The 15,045-nt window shown below is 39.5% G+C and overlaps 1 protein-coding gene across 4 annotated transcripts in view; it reads right to left on the bottom strand.

Annotated features, from left to right (window-relative positions):
* Positions 1 to 887: 887 nt before the first annotated feature.
* The window catches only part of NUP153 (nucleoporin 153), an 81,686-nt gene continuing 67,528 nt past the window's right edge, over positions 888 to 15,045 (bottom strand). For all 4 annotated transcript variants that reach the window (XM_086370166.1, XM_086370164.1, XM_086370163.1 and 1 more), the window contains 4 exons: positions 12,989 to 13,345; positions 8,957 to 9,229; positions 2,324 to 2,495; positions 888 to 2,015 (listed from right to left, as the gene is read on the bottom strand). In XM_086370166.1, the coding sequence (XP_086226292.1) occupies positions 1,931 to 2,015; positions 2,324 to 2,495; positions 8,957 to 9,229; positions 12,989 to 13,345 (887 nt within the window). In that variant the 3' untranslated portion in view covers positions 888 to 1,930. The remainder of the gene's footprint in view (positions 2,016 to 2,323; positions 2,496 to 8,956; positions 9,230 to 12,988; positions 13,346 to 15,045) is intronic.

Below are 15,045 nucleotides of genomic sequence, written 5' to 3'. Positions count from 1 at the left end.
CTTAAAAAAAATTAATAAAATGAAATATTTCTAGTACATTTTTAATGAAAAATCTTTCCCAGAATAGAAAGCTTAATATCCCCATCCATATGGGTCTAAAACAATGACTAAGGCTGAGCGAGCATGCAATTTAGTTAAGCATTAACACCCCACACGTTTCCAATTTACTCCACTAGTATTCACCATCATCTTCTGCCCTCCAAACAGGTTCATGTCAAACATTTATTGTTTAATAAGTTGAGAATTATAAATACAAAATTCCGACTCCAAAGTTAGCACTTGATGATGGCCTAAGACATTTTCATAACAGAAATCATTTCACTGGAAACAGAAAAGCTCAAACATGTTAAAGTACTGATTTTAGACTCTAACCACAACTTCAGTAAAAATAAAAGTCACCATAAAATTATATGTTCAAATTGAAGAATAAAGTTGTCGAATGCTCTTGCCCAAGAGCTCTTTTATGGGCCGTAACAAAGAAATCTACTTCTTAAAAAAAAAATAATAATCCGTAAAACAATCCAAAAGAAATCGCACAAAAGGACCACTGAAGTTTTTGTGGGCTACTTTAGGTATGTATCTCCAAAAATTCAATCAATAAACATTGTCTAGTCACCGATGAAGGAAGATACAAGTACAAACAGAAATGGTTGTTTCCATTTATTTTCTACTTTAAAAAGGTATATCAATTTATATGCAAAGTAGGCGTGATTCCTAGCACCAGACAAAAATGCAGCGAGCGTACCTTCAGACATAGGAGCTGTCCAAATCACCTTAAATGTATTCTTTGGAATTTCTCTTCTAACTGACCACTGTTAACTTCTATAAAAAGATTCCCTTCCACTAACACTTTTACCTTCACTATAATTTAACACTAGAGCAAAAAGTATTTCATAATTTTTTATTGATGGCATTTATCCCATGGTTTAACATGTTAATTATACTGTAATAAACATGGCTTTAATATTAAACTTTTCCTTATTATCCAAAGTCACCACAGTCCATTTCAGTAAATATAAAAATATATGCTTAATACTTTGTACAATACTGGTTTTTGGTCCAAACAAAAACTGGATCAGAAAAGCCAATAAACTCACTTTAAGAATCCCCAATTTTTTTTTTTTTTAAAGATTTCCAAATGGATTTAGGCAACTTTGAATAATGGGATTTACATAATAAAATCTGAGACGAGACTAAACAAACAACAAAAAAAATTTCTAACACAAAATTAAAATTTCAAGTTCACAGATTTATGTTATGCCAAAAAAGTACAGAAACAAGATTGTATTTACACAAGTTTCATAATAAAATAATGAAAAAGGCAAGACAGGTGATAGAAGAATGACAATATAGAAATAGCATATAATTTTTCAATGGAGAACGAACTAGATCTAACAAGTCCTTAGCATGGACCGTTCTTTAATCAGGCTTCCTCTATCAGAAAATTTTAGTGCACGATACACCCAACTCACTCACTTCACACATACACACCAGCACAAACTCAGCATAGAAATCATTCATTTCAACATTCTCTAGTCTATACAGAATTCCTCAGATATAGTTACAACTGCAGCGCGCTCCATAAACGCGTATCCGCGCGTGGTGGTGCGGACGAAGAGGTTCTACACAAAGCCACTCTCCGAGCAGGCTCGGTTCCTGGTTCTGCCAGCCTATGCCAATCAGTGAATAATTTGCTGGATCATAAAATAATTTTGCTGAAGAATCAGTCACCAGTCTAGCTATTATCTTTTTAAAAAGGGGGGTGGGAGAGGTGAAGTTGCGCTTCTATAAAGAAAAAAGGAGGAAAATTCCCAAATTAAAGAAGTCCTTAGGCAGATCTGACTTCAGATAACCCAGTATTATAGTACAATCCAGTATCTGAGAGCAGTGCGCCAGCTGTTAAAACAGTGTGTGTAACACATCATGACCTTTATTTCTTGCGTCTAACAGCAGTCTTTATCTTTCGACCAGAAACCGAAGGTCCAGAAGAAGAGAACATGTTTTTCCCATTTGACCTGCGAAAAATAAAAACTCTGTAACGTGACATGATGCTCACATAAAATCTCACAATCATAACACTGTGTGACTGCTGATGGGGGGTGGGGAGACAGTGTTAAAGGAAGCACACTCTGTTACACCCATACCTACACACACGCGTGCACACACACACACACACACCCCCATGCTCTTCTTGGGTTATGATCCTCCAAAACTGTAATACGGTGAATTGGTGGAGAACATACTCGATTTTACCTCAACTATACTGACCTTGGTGATTCTAAACACACACACATGCACACATCTCAACAGAAAGTTCTCTTACCCCACAGTAAACGCTGCTGAAGACTGGCTAAACTGAAAGCCCCCTGAGCCAGAGGGCTGGGAGGAGGCCGCGGGTGTGCTGGGACTTGCACCGAATGTGAACACGCCTGACGGACTGCTGTTGGTGAAGTTGAAGTTGGTCGCAGTGCTGCTGCCAAACTGGAAAACGGAGCCTAAAACGGTCGAAGCAGAAAAACCTCATAAGGTAAAAACGACCGTTTTCTAGTCATGACTCTGACTTTTACATAGAAAAACGTGAAGGGTTAAGTTCTCCTATGGTTACTTAAAGAAAATTAATTTCTCTGTAAACAAAATATACATCTGACACCCTCCAACAAGTGACCCAACTCACCCATGACCAAGGGGAAAAAGGGCCGAGTGGACTTCTGACCGAGATTGTGGAATCAACATATTGAGCTCTACCTTTTTCAAAAATTATGTTAAAATCACAGGAAGGGGAATTTAACAAAGATAGGGAGAGAAAGAGACGACAGAACAAAATTTAGAAGCTGGAGCCAAATACTAAACTGGTAGCAAGAGAAAGCACAGAGGGCATTCCATTTACACCAACCATGCCCACAGGGTTTTAGGTGCAGGGACTTCTGGAAGTGCGAACGAAGACTGGAAAAAAAACAAGGCAGGATGGTCGAGTAACTGTTTAAGAAGCAGATACCCAGATCAACCCCTCCCCAGCAAGCAGGATGAGAACGCTCCTCCTCTACCTAGCAGAGGTACAGACTTCCAGTCTCTGGAGAGGCCTCTGGACCGGCGCATCACACACAGAGGCAAGGATACCTACTGCAGATAGAAGGACTAGCAGTAGGCCGAGTACAACGAATACTGAGAACTGCAGCCTTCTGCCCTGACTCAGCTCCCAAAACACAGGCAACGAGTGTTTATGCCCTTCAGACAGGAGACTTGAAGAATCTTCTCTGGGGAATGTGACAGTCCAAAAGGAGAAACCGAAACATACTAACATTCAGCTCTTGGCAAGAGGACAAGCCAGTTAGATAAACCTACAATGATATTAAAATTAAACCCTTTGCCCAATGGGCAAAGAACCTGAACAGACATTTCTCCAAAAACAACACATGGGTATATATAATAAGGATGCTCGACCTCACCAATCATCAGAGGGAATGCAAATCAAATCCACTAGGAGCTATCCTCTCTCAGAATGGCTAGTGATAAAATAGCAAGTGTTGGCAAGGATGTGGAGAAAAGTGAACTCTTGTGAACCGTTGGTGGAAATGTAAATTGCCACAGCCACTAAACAAAACAGTATGAAAGCTTCTCAAAAAGTTAAAGAGAAAACTACCATACGATCTAGCAATCCCATTCTAGGTATTTACCCAAAAGACTTGAAACCAGGATCTCAAAAAGATATCTGGACTCTTATTCACTGCAGTATTATTCACAATAACCTAAGTAGAAACAACCCAAATATCCCCAGACAGACGCACAGATAAAGGAAATGACATGTCCACAAAAAATGGAATATTAATCTTGCAATTTGAAAAAAACATGGAGACATGTGGAGGACGTAAGTGAAATAATGCATGAGTTCACTTCTATGAGGAATCTGAAATAACCAAATTCACACAAGCTGAGAGAACAGGGGCTGCAGGGAGAGGTAGGGGCGGGGAGAACGAGGCGGTGCTGTTCAGAGCAGGTGCCCAGGGTCAGTCACACAAGACGCTCAGGTTCTAGAACTCTGTGCCTACAGTCACCAATACCTGTGCCTTTGCTGATGAGCAGACACAACTCATGTTAAACATTCTCACTACAATTTAAAAAAACAAAACCTAAACACTATGAGTAAGAGGCAAGAAGCACCAGACATCTGAGGAAAATATTTCATAAGAAACACTAAGACTGAAGCAATAATAAAGAAAAGCAATTTGGAGAAAACAAAGCAAAAACTATCAAATGGAAAAACAAAAACTCATTGTTAATATCCTCAAGAGATCAACAGATAACACATATAAAACAAAAGCAGAAGGATATAAAAAAGAACATCGACGGAACAATTTCCACTAAGAAAATAAGCAATACACGCAGAAGTAAAATCTCAACAGGTGTGTTTCAAGATAAAACTGAGAAAATCTTCCCAGGAAACACAACAAAAAGTGGGAGAAAAAGAGAAAAAACGGAAGATAAAAAAGAATGAGGCGCAAAATCTCCCAAGAAATAATTCAAGAAAATTCCCATGAAAGAAATTTATAATAAATAGGACACACTGCCTTCCCAACATTATCCAAGGATAAAAATGGATTCAGACCAAGGAACACCCTCATAAGCAGAACACTGGAGGCAAAAAAAATAATGATACTCCAGAAAGAAAAACAGATCAAAAGCAAAAATAAAGATACTTCAAGAGCAACTAATTCTGGGAGCTAGAACATCCACAATGGGAAAATGCCCTCAAAATCATTAAAAAAAAAAAAAAAAGTGACTTCCATTCTAAATATATATTCAACCAAAATCTTACCCAACATGGGGGCAGAATAAAGATCTTTCCAGAAATATAAGGTCTCAAACTTTTCTTCCCTGTGTCCTTAAGAAATCATGGGAAGATGTATTCTCCCAAAACAAGGGCATAAGGAGGAAAAACACATGACACTCAGGAAACAGATTCCTTTAAGAGGAAGCTAAAGGGAACTCCATTAGAATGGTCATTAGAATGGTGACTAGCATCACCTTGACACCAAAATCAGACAAAGATATCACAGGAAAAGAATTACAAGCCAGTATCAATGATGAACATCAATGCAAAAATCCTCAACGAAGTATTAGCAAACTGAATCCAACAATACATTAAAAGAAATATATACCATGATACCCAGAGATGCAATAACTGTTCAATATTCACAGACCAATGTGATACACATCAAAGACTGAAGAATAAAACAACATGATCATCTCAATAGAAAATATTTTTGACAAAATTCAACATCCATTTATGTTAAAAACTCCAGAAAGTGGGCATAGATGGAACATACCTTGACAAAATAAAGGCCATTTTGACAAGCCCATTGTGAACATATTAAACAGGAAGTATTTCCTCTAAGATCAGGAACAGGACAAGGATGCCCCTTCTCACCACTTTTATTCAACATAGTTTTGGAAGTCAATCAGAGAAGAAAAGGAAATAAAAGGAATCCAAATTATAAAGGAAGAAGTGAAACTGTCAGTTTGCAGATGACATACTATACAGAGAAAACCCTAAAGACACCACCGGGAAACTACTAGAGCTCATCAATGAATTAAGTAAAGCTGCACAGTCAAAATTAACATACAGAAATCTGCTACATTTCTATACACTAACAATGAACTATCAGAAAGAGAAATTAAGGAAACAATCCCATTCATCATCACATCAAAAAGAGTAAAATACCTAAGAATAAACCTACCTAAGGAGGGAAAACATCTGTACTCACAAAACCATAAGATATTGATGAAAGAAACTGCAGACAACACGGAGGGAAAGATATACTAAGTTTGTGGACTGGAAAAACTAATATTGTTAAAAGGGCCATACTACACACAGCAATCTATAGATTCAATGCAACCCCTATCAAAATACCCATACCCACAACATTATTCACAGAACTAATATTTTTAAGATTTTTTTTAATATGGACCATTTTTAAAGTTTCCATCAAATTTGTTGCAATATTGCTGCTGCTTTTTCTTTTTTTAATGCTTTGTTTTTTGGCTGCAAGGCACATGGGATTTAAGCTCCGCAACCAGGGATCGAACCCACGCCTGCTACACTGGAAAGTGAAGCCTTAGCCATTGGACTGCCAGGGAATCCCTAGTAATTTTTAAATTTGTACGGAAACACAAAAGACCCACATGGCCAAAACCACCTTGAGAAAAGAACAGAGCTGCAGCAGTCACGCGTCCCGGCTTCAGACTACACTAGAAAGCCACAGTCATCAAAACAGCACACTAGAGATACAAAAACAGACACACAGACCAAAGGAACACAACAGAGCCCAGAAACGAGCCCACACACTAGTGGTCAGCAGTATATGACACATGAGGCGGGAATACGTAATGGAGAAAAGAGTGTCACCCCAGTAAGTGCTGCTGGGAAAATCAGATAGCTACACGTAAAAACGTGAAATCAGCATGTTTTCTCACACCATATACAAAAACATAAGACCTAAATATAAGACCAGAAACCATAAAACTTGAAGAAAACAAAGGCAGAAAACTCTGACATAAATTGTAGCAATATTTTTCTGGATCAGTCTCCTAAAGCAAAAACAAACAAATGGAACCTAATTAGACTTCAGCGCTTTTGCACAACAAAGGAGACTATCAAAATGGGAGAAAACATTTGCTAATGATATGATAAACAAGGGGTTAATATCCAAAACATGTAACAGCTCACATAACATCAATAAAACAAACAACCCAACAAAAACTGAGCAGAAACTTGAATAAACATTTTTTTCTGAAGAAGGTACCCAGATGGTCAACAGGAACATGAAAAGATGCTGAACATCAGAGGAATGCAAATTAAAACCACAATGAGGTATCACCTTACACCTGTAAGAATAGCTACCATCAAAAAGAACACAAATACCAAAAGCTGGCATGGATGTTGAGAAGAGAGAACCCCCACACACTGTCAGTGGGAATGTAAACTGGTGCAGCCACTAATTACTGCAAAACAGGCAGTTTCTCAAAAAACTAAAAATAGAGCTAGCATATGACCCAGCAATTTCACTCCAGGGTACATATCTGAAAAAAAAAAAAAAAAAACCCAAAACATTAATTCCAAACAATACACGCATCCCAATCAATGTTTATAGCAAGATAAGGAAACAACCCAAGTGTCCCTCAACAAATGAATGAATAAAGAAGATGCAGTGTGTATGTGTTGGAGAAGAAAATAACAACGCACCCCAGTGTTCTTGCCTGGAGAATCCCAGGGACGGGGAGCCTGGTGGGCTGCTGTCTATGGGGTCGCACAGAGTCGGACACGACTGAAGCGACTTAGCAGCAGCAGTGTGTATGCGTGTGTGCTTTTTCGGGGCCGAGTAGTATCCCACCATACACACACAAAAAATGAAATTTTGCTATTTACAACAACACGTAGGGGCTCGAAAGGAGTATGCAAAGTGAAATAAGTCAGAGAAAGACAAATACTTGTATGATATCATTTATCTGAGGAATCTGAACAATCTAACAAGCTAGTGAATATAACAAAAAGGCAACACACTCACAGACACACAGAAAGAACTTCTGGTCGTTAGCGGTGAGAAGAAAGGGGTAAGAGGCAAGACAGGGGAGAGGTTAGGGGTACAAACCATTCTGTATAATGTAAGCTACAAGGATATATTATACAACATGGGGAAGGTGGCCAGTATTTTACAGTAACCATCAATGGAGTATAACCTTTAAAAATTGTGAATCACTATGTTGTACACTACATAACACTGCCCATCAACGAGATCAATACAAAAGCAAAAATAAAAGCCAATAAAAAACTTTAAAAAATTATGTGGTAAAATTTCAGATACTGAGAAATAGCCAAAGTATTTGAAAAAACTGAAAATAGTTATATACAAATGGGAGAAGAAAATATTAACCATGAGAAGAAATCACTGATGCTAGGAAAAACAAAATGTTGTCTAGGAAAGAAAGTCACAGTACATCGTACAGTGTTTGCATATTTAGCACAGTGGTCTAACCACACAGTGTCACTCTATTAGGACTGAAGGCATTGTTAGCTGTGTGAAAGAGAGCTAAACTCTTCAATTTTGTATTAGGGGGTTGGGAATCATTAAATCCTGATTAATATGATTATCATGTGTCCAGAACAGGAGAAATTTTGCTACATGTACTAACAAAATACTAACATTCAAAATACATGAAGAATTTCTACAAATCAATAAGCAAAACAACCAATTAGTATAAGGGCCCCAAAAAAATTACAAAAAGAATTCACAAAAAATGAAATCAAGTAGCATCCAAATAGGAGGATGTTCATTTAATGCTGGAAGGATGTGACTGGCACCACCCATCAGAGTGTGCATGATTTTTGATGCACTAAGATGCATGCAGAGCTGCATGTCCTGACAGCTAAGAACAACTCAAACTTTCATCAACAGGATACGGACGGTCCAGTGGTTCAGAATCCACCTGCCAATGCAGGGGACACAATCCCTGGTCCGGGAAGTTACCATGTGCCATGGAACAAGCCCGCACTCTAGAGCCTGTGCTCCACAGCGCCAGAAGCCACTGCGGTGAGAAGGCCGTGCACTGCAGAGCAGCCTCTGTTCGCTGCAACTGGAGAAAGCCTGAGTGCAGCCCAGATGCAGCACAGCCAAACAAATACACGAACACACGAATACACAATAAACCAGGAAGTTATTTAAAAACTGCACCTGCCTTGTTTAAAAAAACAAAACAAAACGAGAGTGCTTAACTGTGTTGGGAAAAGAGTTGGGAATGATGTTTATAGGTAAAACTAAACATACACGTCTCTATTCTGCCAAGTACAAGAGACTGAAGAAAAGAGACATGCATGGTTTCAAAATTCAAAGGAAAAAAAATTGTACTGAAGACATACAAAACTCAAATAGGGATACAAACTACACCATTACTACATACTTACTGGGATTAGGAGCTGTCCCAGAGCCAAATGCAGACTGACCAGGCTGCTGTCCAAACACAGGAGGCTGTCCACTGCTTGACACTGTCCCAAAAGTAGGTGGTGCAGGCTGAGAACCAGCAGAAAATAATGCCCCTGAAGATGATATAGATCCAAAACCTGGGGGGTTAGGCTGGCTGGCACCTTGACTTTGTCCAAATGTTGGGGTCTGGTTAGCACCAAACGCTGGGCTGGCAGAAGGTGCTGAAGCTCCAGTGCCAAACACAAAGGAGGATCCTAGAGACCCAGAGACACACTTCAATCAGCACGGATGGCTGAACAGGAGACAATCCTCAAGAAATCTTTGTAAACTGAAATGCACATATCAAGATTCTCTGCAGACTCTTACCTTGCTGAGCAGATCTTATCAGGACAAGTTTTGAATTACTGATGAAGAAAATACAATGCTTGCTACCATTATTTAGTAAAACCATAAGAATCCATTAAAAAAACTTCAATTAACAAGATTCCTATCTTGCAGCCAAAACTACTGATCTCCTATCAGAAAAGCAACATAGTGCAAGTACTGACTATTACGTGATCATGCATCCACTGCATGAAGAGGACTAACGTCTAATAAAATAATCTTCAGTGTCTGGTTATTTACAACATTAAAAAAAAAAACAGTTGAACAAACTAAAGATTACACTCCTAATCAGATGAGAAAATCGCTTCCAAGAGTTTTGTTCAGTTCACTGGCTCAGTTGTGTCTGAAACCTTGCGACCCCATGAATCGCAGCACGCCAGGCTTCCCTGTCCATCACCAACTCCCGGAGTTCACCCAAACTCAGGTACATTGAGTCGGTGATGCCATCCAGCCATCTCATCCTCTGTCATTCCCTTCTCCTCCTGCCCGCAATCCCTCCCAGCATCAGGGTCTTTTCCAATGAGTCAACTCTTCGCATGAGCTGGCCAAAGTACTGAAGTTTCAGCTTCAGCATCAGTCCTTCCAATGAACACCCAGGACTGATCGCCTTTAGAATGGATTGGTTGGACCTCCTTGCAGTCCAACACCACAGTTCAAAAGCAACAATTCTTCGGTGCTCAGCTTTCTTCACAGTCCAACTCTCACATCCATATATGACCACTGGAAAAACCATAGCCTTGACTAGACGGACCTTTGTTGGCAGAGTAATGTCTCTGCTTTTCAATATGCTATCTAGGTTGGTCGTAACTTTCCTTCCAAGGAGCAAGTGTCTTTTAATTTCATGGCTGCAGTCACCATCTGCAGTGATTTTGGAGCCCCAAAAAATAAAGTCTGACACTGTTCCCATTCTTTCCCCATCTATTTCCCATGAAGTGATGGGACCGGATGCCATGATCTTCGTTTTCTGAATGTTGAGCTTTAAAGCCAACTTTTTCACTCTCCTCTTTCACTTTCATCAAGAGGCTTTTGAGTTCCTCTTCACTTTCTGCCGTTAAGGGTGGTGTCATCTGCATATCCGAGGTTATTGATATTTCACCCAGCAATCTTGATTCCAGCTTGTGCTTCTTCCAGCCCAGCGTTTCTCATGATGTACTCTGCATATAAGTTAAGTAAGGTAGGTGACAATATACAGCCTTGATGTACTCCTTTTCCTATTTGGAACCAGTCTGTTGTTCCATGTTCAGTTCTAACTGTTGCTTCCTGACCTGCATACAAATTTCTCAAGAGGCAGATCAGGTGGTCTGGTATTCCCATCTCTTTCAGAATTTCCCACAGTTTATTGTGATCCACACCAAAGGCTTTGGCATAGTCAATAAAGCAGAAATAGATGTTTTTCTGGAACTCTCTTGCTCTTTCCATGATCCAGCGGATGTTGGCAATTTGATCTCTGGTTTCTCTGCCTTTTCTAAAACCAGCTTGAACATCTGGAAGTTCACGGTTCACATATTGCTGAAGCCTGGCTTGGAGAATTTTGAGCATTACTTTACTAGCATGTGAGATGAGTGCAACTGTGCAGTAGTCTGAGCATTCTTTGGAATTGCTTTTCTTTGGGATTGGAATGAAAACTGACCTTTTCCAGTCCTGTGGCCGCTGCTGAGTTTTCCAAATTTGCTGGCATATTCAGCGTAGCACTTTCAAAGCATTATCTTTCAGGATTTGAAATAGCTCAAATGGAATTCCATCACCTCCACTAGCTTCGCTCATAGTGATGCTTTCTAAGGCCCACTTGACTTCACATTCCAGGATGTCTGGCTCTAGGTCAGTGATCACACCATCATGATTATCTGGGTCGTGAAGCTCTTTTTTGTAGTTCTCCTGTGTATTCTTGCCACCTCTTCTTAATATCTTGTGCTTCTGTTAGGTCCATACCATTTCTGTCCTTTATCGAGCCCATATTTGCATGGAATGTTCCCTTGGTATCTCTGATTTTCTTGAAGAGATCCCTAGTCTTTCCCATTCTGTTGTTTTCCTCTATTTCTTTGCATTGATCGCTGAGGAAGCCTTTCTTATCTCTCCTTGCTATTCTTTGGAACTCTGCATTCAGATGGGAATATCTTTACTTTTCGTTTCTCTTCTTTTCACAGCTATTTGTCAGACCTCCCCAGACAGCCATTTTGCTTTTTTGCATTTCTTTTCCATGAGGATGGTCTTGATCCCTGTCTCCTGTACAATGTCACGAACCTCCATCCATAATTCACAGGCAATCTATCAGATCTAGTCCCTTAAATCTATTTCTCATTTTCACTGTATAATCATAAGGGATTTGATTTAGGTCATACCTGAATGGTCTAGTGGTTTTCCCTACTTTCTTCAATTTAAGTCTGAATTTGGCAATAAGGAGTTCATGATCTGAGCCAGTCAGTTCCCAGTCTTGTTTTTGCTGACTGTATAGAGCTTCTCCATCTTTGGCTGCAAAGAATATAATCAATCTGATTTCAGTGTTGACCATCTGGTGATGTCCATGTGTAGAGTCTTCTCTTGTGTTGTTGGAAGAGGGTGTTTGCTATGACCAGTGCGTTCTCTTGGCAAAACTCTATTAGCCTTTGCCCTGCTTCATTTCGTACTCCAAGGCCAAATTTGCCTGTTACTCCAGGTGTTTCTTGACTTCCTACTTTTGCATTCCAGTCCCCTATAATGAAAAGGACATCTTTTTTGGGTGTTAGTTCTAAAAGGTCTTGTAGGTCTTCATAGAACCATTCAACTTCAGCTTCTTCAGCATTACTGCTTGGGGCAAAGGCTTGGATCACCATGATATTGAATGGTTTGCCTCGGAAACGAACAGAGATCATTCTGTCGTTTTTCAGACTGCATCCAAGTACTGCATCTCAGACTCTTTGGTTGACCATGATGGCTACTCCATTTCTTCTAAGGGATTCCTGCCCACAGTAGTAGATATAATGGTCATCTGAGTTAAATTCACCCATTCCAGTCCATTTTAGTTCTCTGATTCCTAGAATGTCGACGTTCACTCTTTCCATCTTCTGTTTGACCACTTCCAATTTGCCTTAATTCATGGACCTGACATTCCAGGTTCCTATGCAATATTGCTCTTTACAGCATTGGACCTTACTTCTATCACCAGTCATATCCACAAGTGGGTATCGTTTTTGCTTTGGCTCCATCTCATCATTCTTTCTGGAGTTATTTCTCCACTGATCTCCAGTAGCATACTGGGCACCTACTGACCCGGGGAGTTCCCCTTTCAGTATCCTATCATTTTGCCTTTTCATACTGTTCATGGGGTTCTCAAGGCAAGAATACTGAAGTGGTTTGCCATTCCCCATTCCCTTCTCCAGTGGACCACACTGTGTCAGACCTCTCCACCACAACCTGCCCATCCTGGGTGGCCCTCCCGGCATGGCTTAGTTTCACTGAGTTAGACAAGGCTGTGGTCTGGAATTACATTAAACTCAAAATGTACTTCATTCCACATTGAGTAATTACAACATCCCAGCTAGAGATGACCTAAATGCAGCCATGCTTTCTTATGATATTATATGCTGAGAGTTCATCTACTTATAATGAAAGCCAATTCAACTACAACATGTATTTGTCTTTTTAAAACATACCTGCAGAGCTAGATGTGGTTGTAGCTCCAAAGTTGAAGCCAGAGGTTGCAGTATTATTACTGCTGGCTCCTGTACCGAAGACAAATGGGGTGACAGCTGTACCCGTGCTTGATGTGGTTGCTGGTTTGCTCTCTTGAGAAAATAGCAAAGACTGAGATGTACTAGATTCGGCAGCATTTCCAAAGGCAGAGCTGCTCACGGGATTGCTGGCCTGTCCAAACACAAAGGCAGCCACAGGCGCGCTGGAGGATGAGGTGGAACTACCAAACATGCCACCACCAACTGAAGTGGCTGGTGCACTTGAATTAGAGGAACTGCTGTTCAAGAAATTAAAAACTGGCTTGGCCACACCTTGATCTGTAAGATGGAGATTAAGAAACAAAATTCTTTAAGAACAAGTAATAACAGAAAGCATTTTTTTTCCTACCCCAAAATCTTAAGAGTCCATTAGAAAATAGAATTATTACTGCTGCTGCTAAATCGCTTGTCGTGTCCAACTCTGTGTGACCCCATAGACAGCAGCCCACCAGGCTCCTCCATCCCTGGGACTCTCAAGGAAAGAACACTGGAATGGGTTGCCATTTCCTTCTCCAATGCATAAAAGTGAAGAGTGAAAGTGAAGTCGCTCAGTCGTGTCTGACTCTTAGCGACCCCATGGACTGCAGCCTACCAGGCTCCCGTGTCCATGGGATTTTCCAGGCAAGAGTACTGGAGTGGGGTACTATTTGCCTTCTCTGAGAATCGTTAAGATTTTAATATAAATTAGTTCATCGAGTGGAAATTTGTTAAATTTTGATGTAGTCAAACACATAAAACTATTCATATATATATATAAAATATGTGTATTTGCAAAATATACATATATTTTTAAATACTCCTTAAATCCAAATCTCACTGAACACCACTATCTGAATTGGCTGTCCAGACTAGTGCACCCTAGTCTGCTCACTTATTTGTAACTCTGCAACATACTAAACTTCCAAACCTCTACAGCTACCGTTGCTAGACTGTCAGATATTGCAGCCTTATAGTATCGCTGGATATCAGTAGGGCAAACCTGACAGTATGTCAGCCTTTCTCTCCACAATTTAAGATTTCCCTTCCATATGAATTTTTAGAATTATTTTCACTTAAGCTCACAAAGATTCCCCCAAGAACTGAAATTCTGTTGGGGGTGAGGTGGAGAGGAAAGGATATTCACTCAGGAACAAGTGTAAAATACCTCTTTTATGTTCTCTCATTTACCACATTGCAGGTTCTGCTGATATTATAAAACACTAATTGGAACTGTTAGAAAATATACATGGGATATGCTACCAAACTATTCACTTTTGATTTGGAGGAAAGCTATTGATTTTGTATATGGTGACCCTGAATCCAGGTACCTTTAGTAGAAGACTTTTTAAAAAGACTTGTTCCAATAATATCTCAATTCCAACACTATCTACTAGCCAGGGCTGGTCACACTGCAGTATGGGCACCAGTATAATTGACAGTAAATGTAGTAACAGGTCACTTTCAAGTTGCTTAATAGGATGTTTAAAATGTATGTTTCAATGGAAATAGTATAGTGATACTAGGATTAAATTTGATTAGACCCTATCTCATTTTTATTCCTTCTAAATAATAATGGATAATTTAGTTTTTGCTTTCTTTGAAGGGTGTTTTTCAATTTAAGTAAAATTTTATAGATAAAAACTGCTCATACCTAGGTGCTGAATTCCATACAAATATTTTCAGGTTAATTTTTCATTTTCTTGTGTTTCCAATTTATTATTCAAAAGTGTTCATAGGTATTCAACTTTTGATTCTTTGCTTGTCTGAAAAACATCTGTATGTTGCTCTTAGAGTCTGAGAGTATTTGACTGGTTAACAGAATTCTCAAGACCATTTTTGCATTTTGAGGTCAGTGCTCTACTGTTTTTAGCATTCCATGTTACAAATGAGAAGTCTGATGCTAATCTGATAATCTATTTGTGGCAAACTCTTTTCTCTGAAAGCATTCAGGATTTTGGCCCTCATGTTCTAAAATTTCACTGGTCCTTCACAGTGAACAC

Source organism: Bos grunniens, chromosome 23 (genome assembly GCF_055505025.1).
Source record: "Bos grunniens cultivar Pamir isolate PY7600 chromosome 23, Bosgru_T2T1.0, whole genome shotgun sequence".
Classification (NCBI taxonomy): domain Eukaryota; kingdom Metazoa; phylum Chordata; class Mammalia; order Artiodactyla; family Bovidae; genus Bos; species Bos grunniens.
The sequence above is the reverse complement of the archived record's forward strand: the minus strand, read 5'-3'. Positions and strand labels throughout refer to the sequence as shown.